Source organism: Gobius niger (assembly GCF_951799975.1).
Source record: "Gobius niger genome assembly, chromosome: 9".
Taxonomy (NCBI): Eukaryota; Metazoa; Chordata; class Actinopteri; order Gobiiformes; family Gobiidae; genus Gobius; species Gobius niger.
In genome coordinates this window covers 33,341,359-33,355,983 of record NC_136860.1, presented here as the reverse complement: position 1 = coordinate 33,355,983, position 14,625 = coordinate 33,341,359, and the positions used below count along the sequence as shown (strand labels likewise).

General features: G+C 43.1%; 1 protein-coding gene across 1 annotated transcript; it reads right to left on the bottom strand.

Annotated features, from left to right (window-relative positions):
• Positions 1-4,938: 4,938 nt before the first annotated feature.
• On the bottom strand, positions 4,939-14,278 carry LOC306967607 (uncharacterized protein; the record flags this gene model as incomplete). The annotated part of the gene is given in 3 exon segments (XM_079562689.1): positions 4,939-5,228; positions 5,231-6,750; positions 12,660-14,278. Coding segments are annotated over 3 exon segments (3,333 nt in total). The 3' UTR covers positions 4,939-5,034.
• Between the last annotated feature and the right edge of the window lie 347 nt (positions 14,279-14,625).

The window sequence follows — 14,625 nt, the reverse complement described above, 5'->3', positions numbered from 1 at the left end:
TAAAACAAAGAAGGTCCATCTTTGTAGATTTGAAGCCACAATAGTATTAGTCATTACACGTATTTAAACCCATTTGTACTTTCCACTTATTTCTATGTTCTAATTTTTAAGTATTTTCTACAAGCAAATACGTCAGTCCTTTTTTTTAGGACTGTCTCCCCGCTGTCTCCCCGCTGTCTCCCCGCTGTCTCCCCGCTGTGTCCCCGCTGTCTCCCCGCTGTCTCCCCGCTGTCTCCCCGCTGTGTCCCCGCTGTCTGTCTCCCCGCTGTCTCCCCGCTGTCTCCCCGCTGTGTCCCCGCTGTGTCCCCGCTGTCTCCCCGCTGTCTCCCCGCTGTCTCCCCGCTGTGTCCCCGCTGTCTCCCCGCTGTCTCCCCGCTGTCTCCCCGCTGTCTCCCCGCTGTGTCCCCGCTGTCTCCCCGCTGTCTCCCCGCTGTGTCCCCGCTGTGTCCCCGCTGTCTCCCCGCTGTCTCCCCGCTGTGTCCCCGCTGTCTCCCCGCGGTCTCCCCGCGGTCTGTCTGCCCGCGCCGCTGTGCTCTGAGCCCCGGTCTGAGCCTCCGCTCAGGCCGGGGCTCAGAGCGGAGGCTGCGGGTGCCAGTCCCCGCCCTGTGCGCACTGTGAGCGGGTCGACCTCGGTAGAAGCAGCAACACACGGACGGGGAAGGAGCATGTAGCGCCGGATGAAGCAGAAACAGATGCAAATCGGTTGGATTTAGGATGAGACGAGTCCTTTTGTTTAGGTGTTACAAAACAGTGTCAGTCAAGTGATGAACTGGTTCAGTAGAAACGTGCTATAGAGACAAGTAGGCTTGTTTTTTTGTTTTTTTTGTTTTTTTACATAGGCTACTAACCTTGTAAATACAGTCAAATGGAGGGCTGTCCCATTTCTTAGGGCGGTCTTTTCAACCCTCGCCCTTAGCCCTTGGTTTCAGGGTGTAGGGAAAGGGCAAGGGCTATAGGGGAAGGGGTAGGGGTAGAAAAGAGAATTGAGATGTAAAGCATTTGAAGCTCGATAGTGGTTCTCAAACTCTGTGACAGGGACTTAAGAATTTTTTCATTTTAATAAAAGATTTCATACATGCTTTAGTGATGCATTTAGTCGGTGCAATAGAGGCCAGGAGGGAAGGGGTTAAAAGTGGGCTCAATTTATAATGACTTTTTTTTTCTTTTTTTTAAAGTAAAGGGTTTATAAGATAAAAAAGGGAAATTGCAGGACAAATTTAACCTTGATTAAGAGATGGGAGGTAAAAAAAAGAGTTTATAATGGAAGTCTGTTATAGTCTATTCCAAAGCACTCCCAGAGGGCACAAAACCTCTCACACAGTCAAACTTGATCAGAACTGAATGAAACTCACATATGTTTAAAAACAATTGTCATGGGATTTGAACAACCACAGAAAAAGTGATCGCAACAAGTTTACCCTCAGATACGCAGGTTTCCCATAACAGGGCACAAGGTTAAACTATTGTAGAAGCTGTTCTTATGTGTCAGAGGCTTTTGATTTGACTTGAAAATGTCCTTTATTTACACAAACCTTGAACCTGAGACTTTCCTGTTAATGTCCCTCAGTATCTGGAGTTTGTTGACAGTTTTCCCCATAATACAGTAATGTCCTAAAGGGTTTGTTATATGAACGTGAGCTCGAGGGCGGTTTAGATTTGGAAGTCTGTGAAACTGAATATTTCAAATGAAGGTGTGTCCTGATTTATTGTGTAATATCTGAGTCATGAGGAACAAAAACTGGCACAAAGGTCAACACAAACTGCAGAGTTAAAAACAGATTTGGAGGATCCAGGTTTGAAGGCAGCGCTATGACACGAGCCGATACGAGCACACATCACCCACAATGCACTGCTGCAGCGTCGATAAACAGCAACTACAGTGTTTCTGTGTAGAGTCCAGACCCAGCTCTGAGAGAAAGAGTCTCATTCAACAAAACAGCAGCAGGATTCACCTTTTAGACCAGAAATGTGAGTGTGTGTTTTATTAGGACGAGGAACAAGTGAAAGAAAGTCACGTCCGAACAAATCATGAAGCTTTTTATTTATTATGTGCAGAACAAACAGAATCTACTGTAGCAAGAGCAAAGAAATCAATACTTTACTGTTTACTGAACCCAAATACAAAGGAACAACTTATTATATGAACGTGAGCTTTAGGGTGGTTGTGATTAGAAACATTTCAAATGAAGGTGTGGCCTGATTTATTGTCATGAGGAAGAAAAACTGGCATAAAGAGGTGAAAAACTAATTCGGAGCCAGGACCAGATTTGCACAAACAAATGTAATATGTTGACATAAAATAGCTTTTTCTTCTACTTATTCTTCACTTTTTAAAGGTGTTTTAATAAACTGCAGATTTATTTCCAAAATGACATTAATTCTGGATTTAAACATTTAATTCACGCATCGGCTTTGTAAAAAGCTTCATGCTGATTAATTATACATTTACGTTGCACAAATTATGCTGACTAACTGTGACGTTTAGGTAAAGAACATGATGAATAAAGTGGGACGTCTTTAGGAAACAAATTGAAGCTTTAAGATCTCTTTAAAATTTGTGTTTTTCAAATAAAGCATCAGAGAAAGAATTATTAGTAATGAAAATGCAGAGAAGCCACAACATTTCTCTGCTGTATTTACTGTATTTGTTGTAATTGTTTTGTTTCCTCTTCCCTGTCGCTTTAAGTGCACTTTAAACCCTTTCAGGCCAACATTGTCAATAAGAATTTGCAAAATAAAGGAACAACATTAAAATGACTTGTGGAAAAGCTGGCCAATGTGGTTAAGTAGGAGGCAGAATCAAAACATCCGTAGTAGCCCAACTTATTGCACCGTGGGGAAAAAAATCAAACTGTACATATTTACAAAAAAGAACTGTCAAAAAACTCAACAAAATCATACAACAGAACTTAACAGAACTGAGGAAAAACTCCCCATGCACACAGCTACATGGTCTCCCTCTTGACTGATGGCACGACCCTTTTATAGCAGGAAGCCCCTCCCCTGGTAGGTACCTTCTACCTGGAGGTAAGTTTACATTTTACCTTCACAGGTTAGGTTTCTTTTACAGACAAATTCTCACTCGTGGCGTTCCTCCCCTAATTTGTCTATTTGCCCCCCACTCAAACACAAAATACTGAAAAGAAGCAAACAAATGTTAAAGAAACACAAAACTCAAAACCAATCCCCCCTGCACATGGACTGGTCCATGGGATGCCCCAAGATTTTAAAATGGCTGCCCAACGAGGCCACACCTCGTTTTGTGTGTCAAGAGTATGGGCCTGTGGGGGCTGTGTGTCGTGGAGTTAAAAGATGTGTTTTCTGCGGAAGAAGTGACTGTGCTGACGATAAGTGTAAAAAGCCAGACGAGGATCCACAGTGCCTGCACTGCAAAGGCAGCCATCGTGTCGGGGCAGCCATTTGCCCCAGAAGAATCACAGAAGAGAAAATTGATAAACTGAGAAAGGAGAAAAAAGTGACGTATGCTGAAGCAGTGAAACGGATCGAAGTGTGTGAAGAAAATGATGCACCGAAACGAAATGACAATGTAATTATGATTGATCGGAAGGGATTTTTGGCGTTTATGGTAATGGTGATAAATTGTGTGACAGAGTTACAGAGCAAAACTGACTGTATAAGATGTATAAGATTCTTGAAGCGGCAAGGAAGTTTATGAACATGGATGGGATCACTGAGGAGGAGTTGGTAAAAACTCTGAAGGAAGGAAGGAGGGTCGAAGTAGCAATCACTGTTGGGTTTGAAGCGGAGTGGGGACTATTTTTAACGCAGTTTGGATGAACGCTGTTATTGTACACTAAAGCCAGTGGGTGGCGGAAATGCACTTTTGAGTTTGCATCCGCCGTTAAACAACCAAAGAAGAAGAAGATGAAGAGGCCACACCTCCTCTTTGTGACCATGTGGTAAGTATTACCCATTTGATATGTTGCTTTACAAACTAAACATTTTACACACAAAAAAACTATTTTAAACTAAATAGTGTGTGTGTGATGCTTAAATGAAAATGTCAACCAAACAAATAAACAAAACAAACCCGGGATAGTTTAGCTTAACTGTTTAGTGAATAATGAATACTTGAACATAACTAAATAACGTGAAAAAATAAACTAAGGGAACAAAGCTACATCCTACTTTGTCACATGACTAGACAAGAACCGACCTATTATTATAAAAATCGGAGAGGATCAAAGTAGTCTAGTGAATATAACAATGTGGGGAACAGTGTGTTACAGAGTTCAAAACTAACTCTTGTTCGTTTGTCACGTCTCGATAATTACAGGGAAACCAGAGAAACAGGAAAGTCTGGTCGAGCTAATCTGACCTCGTCACAAACCGAGCGACAACACGGGACGAGGCGAGTGCAGAGGAGGGACACAAAGACGAGCCACAGGTGATTCACAATAAAGTCACTCCAGTTTAAAGCCCTGGACTAAAGAAAACTAAAATGTACAATATATTTAAGTCACTCAAGTTCAGACTAAGTGAATATAGAGTAAAGCAAACGGTGTAAACCAGGAGAGAACAAACCAAGACTAAAACCGATTATCACTGATTCACCTTCAACCGGTAAAGGAGCTCATTTCTCAGGATTCACCTTTTAGACCAGAAATGTGTGAGTGTTTTATTAGGACGAGGAACAAGTGAAAGAAAGTCATGTCCAAACAAATCATGAAGCTTTTTATTTATTATGTGCAACAAACAGAGAATCTACAACAAGAGCAAAGAAATGAATACTTCACTGTTTACTGAACCCAAATACAAAGAAAAACTAAATTATGAAAAGAAACATCATAAAAAGTCACTGTCAATATTTTCAATCAGAACTTTTCCCACTAACCACCTCTGATGAAAGTTGAAGCAAAGTCTCATATTGACACAGTTTGGTTTTAACCTACATGTGTATTGCATAAATCGACATATTTCAAACCACAAACTCAGTGATAAAACTCAATAAGACTCAAGATCAGACAGAACCTTTAACTCCCGACCTCAGCAAAACAACCACAAATAATGGATTTATTTCATTTTAAGGAAATGAACAGTGTCTCCATAGTAACCAAACCTGACTCCAGCAAACAGTGGCTGAGTGAAGGTGGTCTGGACTCTGTGGAGGAGGCTCATGGTTTTGTCCTTAACACTGTAAAAGGACAGAGCCCCTGCACTGTGGTCCAGGTAAACCCCGATTCTGTCTGAAATTGGACCTGAGACTTAACTCCTTCAAAATAAAATGAGTAACTGTTTTTCTGACCATGTAAAGCCCAGGATTTATCATTGTTTCCAAATCCACATTCATTGCTGTTTCCACGTCTCTTTATATCCCTGTATGACACTGCTATATAAACCCAGTACGTCCCGCTGCACTCCACCTCCCAGTAACAACGGCCCGTCAGACCCTCTGTACTCAGGACCTGCCATTGATCAACAAATCTGTCCGGGTGATTAGGATAATTCTGCACATTAGGCACATATGTTGCTCTTCTGTTTCCATCTGACAGAGACAGATATTTGTATGCTGTGTTTGGGTCCAGTGTGACGTCACTTGCATACCTGAGGAAGTCCTCTCTGGAGCGGGGCTCAGGCTCAGACATGTGAAACTCTCTCAGACTGAGCTGTAGTTGGTCCCTCAGCGCTGACACAGCTCTGGTCACATCCTCAAAGTCTGTCCTTGGTCTGGTCTGGAGCCTGGACTCGGTCTTCTCTGAGTCTGTGGACAGTGAGGGGCAGAGCAGGAGAAACTGGTTGTGGTCCGGTGTGAGGGACAGTGTGTCCAGCTCAGAGATGCTCCTCTTCAGCTCAGTGACTTCCCGCTGCAGTTGGTCCTGAAGCTCCTGGACTTGTTTCAGTTGGATCTGCTCCTCAGAGCGGATCTGCTGCTCCACTTCAGAGCGTCTCTTCTCCAGGAGAAGGGCCATCTCTCTGAAGCTGTCCCCACTGCGCTGCACTGCTGTCTGGGCAGAGCGGCTGATGTCCTGGGCCTCCTGTCGGAGCCTCTCCTGCTCCGTCTCTTTGTGCTGGAGGTTTTGTAGCAGCAGAGCCCTCTTGGCCTCCAGCTGTTTCTGCCTGTGAGCCCTCTCTGCTGCAGAGGACACTGTGTCATGACCCTTGTGCTGGTCCACACAGAGGTAGCAGATGATCTGCTGGTCTGTGCGGCAGAACAACTTCTTCAGCTCATTGTGCTCAGAGCAGAGGTTTTCCTGGAGCTTGTCAGAGGGCGCCACCAGCTGGTGTCTCTGTAGTCCTGCAACATTTCGATGAGGCTGGAGGTGGGTCTCACAGTAAGAGACCAAACACTGCAGACAGGAACTGACCGCCTTTAGCTTCCTCCCAGTGCACACATCACAGCTCACATCTCCAGGACCGGCATAGCAGTGGTCAGCAGGGGGCGCTATGAGCCCTGTCGTCTTCAGCTCCTCCACTAGATTGGCAAACATTGTGTTTTTGGCCAGGACAGGCCTGGGAGTGAATATCTCTCTGCATTGAGGACAGCTGTACTTCACCTCTTGGTCCCAGTTGGTTTGAATACAGTCCATGCAGTAGCTGTGTCCACAGGGAAGAGTCACTGGATCCTTCAGTGTTTCCAAACAGATTGGACAGGTTAAGGCGTCTGCACTGAGTGCTCTCTGCGCCATCTCTGCACTCGGTGAGAATGACTGTGTTAGTTTCACTTCTACAAACATGAAACCTAAGTCTGCAGTGGGAGGAGACAGGCTCCACCCCCTGGTCTGAGCAGGACTGACTTTAAACTATTGTAGAAGCTGTTCTTATGTGTCAGATTTGATTTGACTTGAAAATGTCCTTTATTTCTGTAAACCTTCAGCCTGACACTTTCTCTGTTAACGTCCCTCAGTATCTGGAGTTTGTTGATAAATTATTTTCACATAATGCATTAATGTCCTAAAGAGCTTATTATATGAACGTGAGCTTTAGATAGATTACAGTTGTGATTAGAAATATTTCAAATGAATCTGTGGCCTGATTTATGGTTAAATGTCTGAGTCATGATGAAGAAAAACTGGCACAAAGGTCAAAGCAAACTGCCTTCAGAGGAGAAAAACTGTTTTGGTGCCAGGACCAGATTTGCACAAATAAATGTAATGTCACTTGATATTAATAATCTTAAAATAATTGTATCTTCTATTTATTCTTGTCTTTCTCTGTGTGCCCCAGAGTCTTTTCACCATCACCCTATGGCCATAACCTCTGACCTCAATGAGAACATTAATAAAAGCCATGACATACTGAACCATTTGAATATGTTGAACAATGTCAAATCTGTTTTTTCTACAGATTTTTGCTGAATTTAAGCACATATATAAGGCTGAAATCATGCTCAAAATCACCATACTAACAGAGTCAGGTAGTGTTTTCATACTTTTTTTATTAGATAGAGGCAATAGTGTTATCTGGAAGGGAATATTAAACAGGGCTGTGAAGATTTCCACATAAAGTGATGCGGTAAAGTTTTTCAAATCGAAAGATTAGCCTGATTCATACTTTAATATCTCTGTTATTGTTGGGTCAAATGCAGAAGGGTTTAGTAACTATATACATTTAGTTAAGTACAGTACTACTGAAGTAAAGAGGAAGTTATTTTTACTCCACTACATTTTTAAGACAAATATAAGACACTTTATTCCACAACTTTTTTTAAAATAAAGGCTCCAAAGTAAAAACGTATTAAAAACTGGCTGTGTGTTTTTAAAGGCTTCACTACAGAAAAGTAAATGACTCTGAAAACATCACTGTCTTATAACAAAGAAGGTCCATCTTTGTAGTTTTGAAGCCACAATAGTATTATTCGTTACACTTATTTAAACCCATTTGTACTTTCCACTTATTTCTATGTTCTAATTTTTAAGTATTTTCTACAAGCAAATACTTCAGCACTTTTTTTTTGTAGTAATTTAACAAAGCACCTTTTACTTTCACTGAAGTATCTTTTTTCCACTAGTATTTCTACTTTTGCTCAAATAATGAAACCATGAGCTGAATAAATGTTCACTTGACACTTTCCCAAAATGTTGTCCACAGGAGCTGAGTCATGCTGCCCTCTAGTGGTACAGACTCAGTAAAGCATTTGAACCAAGAATTAAAGATGATTTCTTACATGCTTTAGTGATGCATTTAGTCGGTGCATTTAGGTGTGTTTTCCGTGTTTAAACAGCTCTAATATACATATAATTTAGTCCAGGTTGGTCTGTTTTGGAATCTTTATAGCCCCGGGTTGTTCCTGATTTGATCTTTATCTCAGCCTGGTGGCTCTTGGAGGTCAAAGATGGTTTGTCCACTTATATCAGAATGATTCATGTAAAGTTAACCCAAGTGTAAAAGTTCACGGCAAAAGTTCTCGGTGTAAATAATTTGAGGTAAAATACTAAAAGATGAACTGCTGAACTAAAACAAATGTGTCTGTGTGAAATACAGGGTTCATAGATGTGAAACATTAGAAGGAGACGATATATTTAGTGGTTTGTACTTTATAAACAATAATAGTCTTTGTTTCTAAATTGCAAATGGTCTCAACTTGTAAAGCACTTTTCTACCTTCATTAAGCCCAAAGCAAATTTACAGCAAAGAACCAGTCACCCATTCACTCTCATTCAAACACCAGTGTACACAGACACTGGAGGGAAGGAGGGTGAAGTGTCTTGCCCAAGGACACAACGACAGCACTTTATCAGGTTGTTTTATCATAATTTCAGCTTTTTTTTTGGCTTATTTAACAACAGTTCTTGAGAGAAAGACAATATTTTAGTCTATAAGTCGTATTTGGTTCACGTATTTGTTGCCCCTTCTTCCTTGTCGTGAGTCAATGTCACTGGACAGAACATCTGCACAGCGCCACCTACTGTTCTGGAGTGTTTATTTCAATGCTTTTAAATGAACAAAACACATGGCAAAATGTACTTTTAACTTTGGAACCTTTTATGAAATGTAGAAAGTATTTTGTTTATCTTTCAACTGTGAAGTAAAAGTAGTAAGTTCAACAAAAATGCTACTCAAGTAAAGCACTTCATTACTGACCACCTCTGTTTAGACGTTTTAGTTCATTTAACCTCTTAACTCCCGCCTGAACCGAGGGGATCTTTTTCCTCACGTTATCAGATTTTTTTCCATCATTTTTTTGTTGGGTATTCAACTCATTTTTGTAACTTTTTTGTCATTTTTTCCTCACATTTTTGTCTTTATTTTTTTTCATTTTTTTGTCAAACTATTATATTTTTTTCCCCTCAAATTTTAATCACATTTTTGTCATTTTTTTTGTCAGTTTTTTGTCATGTTTTTGTCACATTTTTGTCATTTTTTGTCTGTTTTTTGTCATGTTTTTGTCACATTTTTGTCATTTTTTCTTGTGACATTTTTGTGACGTTTTTGCCACTTTTCCATCCATTTTTCGTTGCTTTTTTGTCATTGTTTTCTCACAAAGTACTTTTGTACTTTTTTTCAAGTAATGAAATCATGAGCTGAATAAACGTTCACTTGACACTTTCCCAAAATGTTGTCCACAGGAGCTGAGTCATGCTGCCCTCTTGTGGTACAGACTAAGTAAAGCATTTGAAGCTCGATAGTGGTTCTCAAACTCTGTGATAGAAACTTAAAGAGTAACTAAACACCAAATCCCCTTTTTTTTCTGATAAACGGTCTAAATGATTGTTGAATAGAGTTAGCTACATGTCCCAGTCAATATGTTGACATTTGGTGCAAACTTGTTCAAAATCTCACTTTAGTGTCTAAAACCGCAGGGTTAGCGCCTCTACTGGTTTCACGCAGCAACTACATTTGATATTTTGCGGTTGGAGGAGAGTGTGTCCACGGCGTCCAGAAAACGTCATCAGTTCTGTCCGTGTTTCTGCCTCTGTGCCTCTGTGGCCCCGCCCACACACGCCTCCGCCTCCGTCACGTAGCAACCAGGACACGCGTCGCGTAGTCAAACCAGTAGATGGCGCCCCTACGATGCTCACACTTCGGCTGAGGTGGTGTGGAGGAATAAATCCCTTAGAAAAGCTACTGTGCGATGCTCTCTCTCTGTTCGCAGTCACTGGCTGTTTCCCAATTGCCAGGATCCTCGGCGTCTCGACCACTTCGGACGTCATTCGCGTCATCACGGCGCCGCAAAGTGGTGTTCCATTTCACCTGGACCACTCGCACCCTCGCAGCTTGACTCCTCCGTTTGGCTCATTTACGAAGGATATACAGCTGTGGATCCTCCGCTGCCTCGGAGAGCTGAAATGACCCATGATGCACTGCAGCATAGTTTCTTTTTTCTTTTCTCGCAAAACTTTATTAGTTTGAACTCACTTTAAAAAAGTTTTGTTCCACATATACAGTTTCCTGGCCTCTGTTGTTCATAAAACAGTTGTTTTAATGAGCATAGATTGACACGTGACCTGACGCAGCCGCTCGCTCCGGAGGCCGTTCCATTTGAGCTCAAAGGCGGCGGGGAGAGGACACTCCGCTCCGTTTTGGAGGAGCCGCCACCGAGGACGTCAACGAAGTGGCCAAACGGAGGACGGATCCTTGCAATTGGGAAACAGCCACTGACAGCGAGCGAGTCGTCTACCAGCGGCCATCTTTTTTTTTTTTTGTAGGACAGTTGCTACTAGTGATGCGCGGGTTGCGGGTTCCACCGTCGTCTTTACAGCAGGTTTTTGGCGTAAATATACGTCGGATTTTCATAAAACAAGCAGCGTTTTGCGGCTTGTGATCCAGAGAACGCTTTTGTGGAGCTCATGTCTCCTTTTTCCACCGTATGTGTGACTGTGTGTGACTTCGCGTTAGGCCGACCTCTGCTCTCTTCCTCTCTCCCTCTTGCCAGCGCTCTTCAGAGGGAGAGAGAGAGAGAGCGCGCACGATGACACGCAGGTACTGTTCATACGGGTCATATTTGTAACGCGTAATATTTAATGGTTGCGGGGGCGGGGCGGGGCGGGTTGTAAAAATAGAACAATGTTGGGCTGGGTCGGGTTAGAACCTGCTCCAAATGCGGGACCCGCGGGTTGAAAAAAAACCCTGACCCGCGCATCACTAGTTGCTACATCAAGCAATCACAAGTCATGAGAGTGCACCAACTCTCCTACGAAAAAATCAACCTTGCGCACAGTCGTGACACCGGTAACAGCCGTCTGTCAGTCCTGTCAGATCTAGGGGCTTGGTCTGAGACTGTCAACAGAGCAGACCCCGCCTACACACTCACCCCCCTCGTCTCCCCCAAAGCCTCCGAGACCACCCCTTTCTCAGCAATTTTTGTGGGTGGGGAAAGGCTCTGCCACGCCCGTTTAGTTGCACTTTAAGAATTTATTCATTTTAATAAAATATTTCCTACATGCTTTCGTGATGCATTTAGTCGGTGCAATAGAGGCCAGGAGGGAAGAGGTTAAAAGTGGGCTTAATTTATAATGACCTTTTTTTCATGTCAAGGGTTTAGAAAATAAAAAAGGGAAATTGCAGGACAGTTTTTAACCTTGATTACCTCCCATCTCTTAATCAAGAGATGGGAGGTAAAAAAAAAAAGAGTTTATAATGGAAGTCTGTTATAGTCTATTCCAAAGCACTCCCAGAGGGCACAAAACCTCTCACACAGTCAAACTTGATCAGAACTGAATGAAACTCATATATGTTTAAAAACAATTGTCATGGGATTTGAACAACCACAGACAAAGTGATCGCAACAAGTTTACCCTCAGATACACAGGTTTCCCATAACAGGGCACAAGGTTAAACTATTGTAGAAGCTGTTCTTATGTGTCAGAGGCTTTTGATTTGACTTGAAAATGTCCTTTATTTACACAAACCTTGAACCTGAGACTTTCCTGTTAATGTCCCTCAGTATCTGGAGTTTGTTGACAGTTTTCCCCATAATACAGTAATGTCCTAAAGGGTTTGTTATATGAACGTGAGCTCGAGGACGGTTTAAATTTGGAAGTCTGTGAAACTGAATATTTCAAATGAAGGTGTGGCCTGATTTATTGTGTAATATCTGAGTCATGAGGAACAAAAACTGGCACAAAGGTCAACACAAACTGCAGAGTTAAAAACAGATTTGGAGGATCCAGGTTTGAAGGCAGCACTATGACACGAGCCGATACGAGCACACATCACCCACAATGCACTGCTGCAGCGTCGATAAACAGCAACTACAGTGTTTCTGTGTAGAGTCCAGACCCAGCTCTGAGAGAAAGAGTCTCATTCAACAAAACAGCAGCAGGATTCACCTTTTAGACCAGAAATGTGTGAGTGTTTTATTAGGACGAGGAACAAGTGAAAGAAAGTCATGTCCGAACAAATCATGAAGCTTTTTATTTATTATGTGCAAAATAAACAGAGAATCTACTGTAGCAAGAGCAAAGAAATCAACACTTTACTGTTTACTGAACCCACATGCAAAGGAAAAACTATTATAAAAAGAACAATCATAAAAATCAATGTCAATAGAGACAATCAGAACTTTTCCCACTAACCACCTCTGATGAAAGTTGAAGTAAAGTCTCATATTGACACAGTTTGGTTTTAACCAACATGTTTTTTGCAGCAATCGACATATTTCAAACCACAAACTCAGTGATAAAACTCAATTACACTCAAGATCAGACAGAACCTTTAACTCCCGACCTCAACAAAACAACCACAAATAATGGATTTACTTGAGTTTAAGGAAATGAACAGTGTCTCCATAAAAACTCTCAATATGGACTCCAGCAAACAGTGGCTGAGTGAAGGTGGTCTGGACTCTGTGGAGGAGGCTCATGGTTTTGTCCTTAACACTGTAAAAGGACAGAGCCCCTGCGCTGTGGTCCAGGTAAACCCCGATTCTGCAAGAATAGGGACCTGAGACCTGAGACTTAACTCCATTAAAATGAAATGAGTAACTGTTTTTATCACAATGTAAAGACCAGGATTCATCATTGTTTCCAAATTCACATTCAAAGCTGGTTCCATCTCTCTTTATATCCCTGTATGACACTGCTATTTCAACCAAGTACTTCCCGCTCCACTCCACCTCCCAGTAACAGCGGCCCGTCAGACCCTCTGTACTCAGGACCTGACAACGATTAACAAATCTGTCCAGGTGATCAGGATAACTCTGCTCATTAGACACACGTGTTGCTCTTCTGTTCCCATCAGACAGAGACAGATGTTTGTTCGCTGTGTTTGGGTCCAGTGTGACGTCACTTGCATACCTGAGGAAGTCCTCTCTGGAGCGGGGCTCAGGCTCAAACATGTGAAACTCTCTCAGACTGAGCTGTAGTTGGTCCCTCAGCGCTGACACAGCTCTGGTCACATCCTCAAAGTCTGCCCTTGGTCTGGTCTGGAGCCTGGACTCGGTCTTCTCTGAGTCTGTGGACAGTGAGGGGCAGAGCAGGAGAAACTGGTTGTGGTCCGGTGTGAGGGACAGTGTGTCCAGCTCAGAGATGCTCCTCTTCAGCTCAGTGACGTCCCGCTGCAGTTGGTCCTGAAGCTCTTGGACTTGTTTCAGTTGGATCTGCTCCTCAGAGCGGATCTGCTGCTCCACTTCAGAGCGTCTCTTCTCCAGGAGAAGGGCCATCTCTCTGAAGCTGTCCCCACTGCGCTGCACTGCTGTCTGGGCAGAGCGGCTGATGTCCTGGGCCTCCTGTCGGAGCCTCTCCTGCTCCGTCTCTTTGTGCTGGAGGTTCTGTTGCAGCAGAGCCCTCTTGGCCTCCAGCTGTTTCTGCCTGTGAGCCCTCTCTGCTGCAGAGGTCACTGTGTCATGGCCCTTGTGCTGGTCTACACAAAGGGAGCAGATGATCTGCTGGTCTGTGCGGCAGAACAACTTCTTCAGCTCATTGTGCTCAGAGCAGAGGTTTTCCTGGAGCTTGTCAGAGGGCGCCACCAGCTGGTGTCTCTGTAGCACTGCAACATTTCGATGAGGCTGGAGGTGGGTCTCACAGTAAGAGACCAAACACTGCAGACAGGAACTGACCGCCTTTAGCTTCCTCCCAGTGCACACATCACAGCTCACATCTCCAGGACCGGCATAGCAGTGGTCAGCAGGGGGCGCTATGAGCCCTGTCGTCTTCAGCTCCTCCACTAGATTAGCAAACATTGTGCTTTTGGCCAGGACAGGCCTGGGAGTGAATATCTCTCTGCATTGAGGACAGCTGTACTTCACCTCTTGGTCCCAGTTGGTTTGAATACAGTCCATGCAGTAGCTGTGTCCACAGGGAAGAGTCACTGGATCCTTCAGTGTTTCCAAACAGATTGGACAGGTTAAGGCGTCTGCACTGAGTGCTCTCTGCGCCATCTTTGCACTCGGTGAGAATGACTGTGATAGTTTCACTTCTACAAACATGAAACCTCAGTCTGCAGTGGGAGGAGACAGGCTCCACCCCTTGGTCTGAGCAGCTCTGACTCAACTGTGAAGATTTCCAAACAAAGTGATGCGGTTAAGTGTTTCAAAAAGAAAGTTTAGCCTGATTCATACTTTAATATCTCTGTTATTGTTGGGTCATATGCAAAAGTGGTCAGTAACTATATACATTGAGTTAAGTACAGTACTACTGAAGTAAAGAGGAACTTACTTTTACTCCCTACATTTTCAAGACAAGATAAGACACTTTATTCCACACCTTTTTTTTTAAATAAAATCTC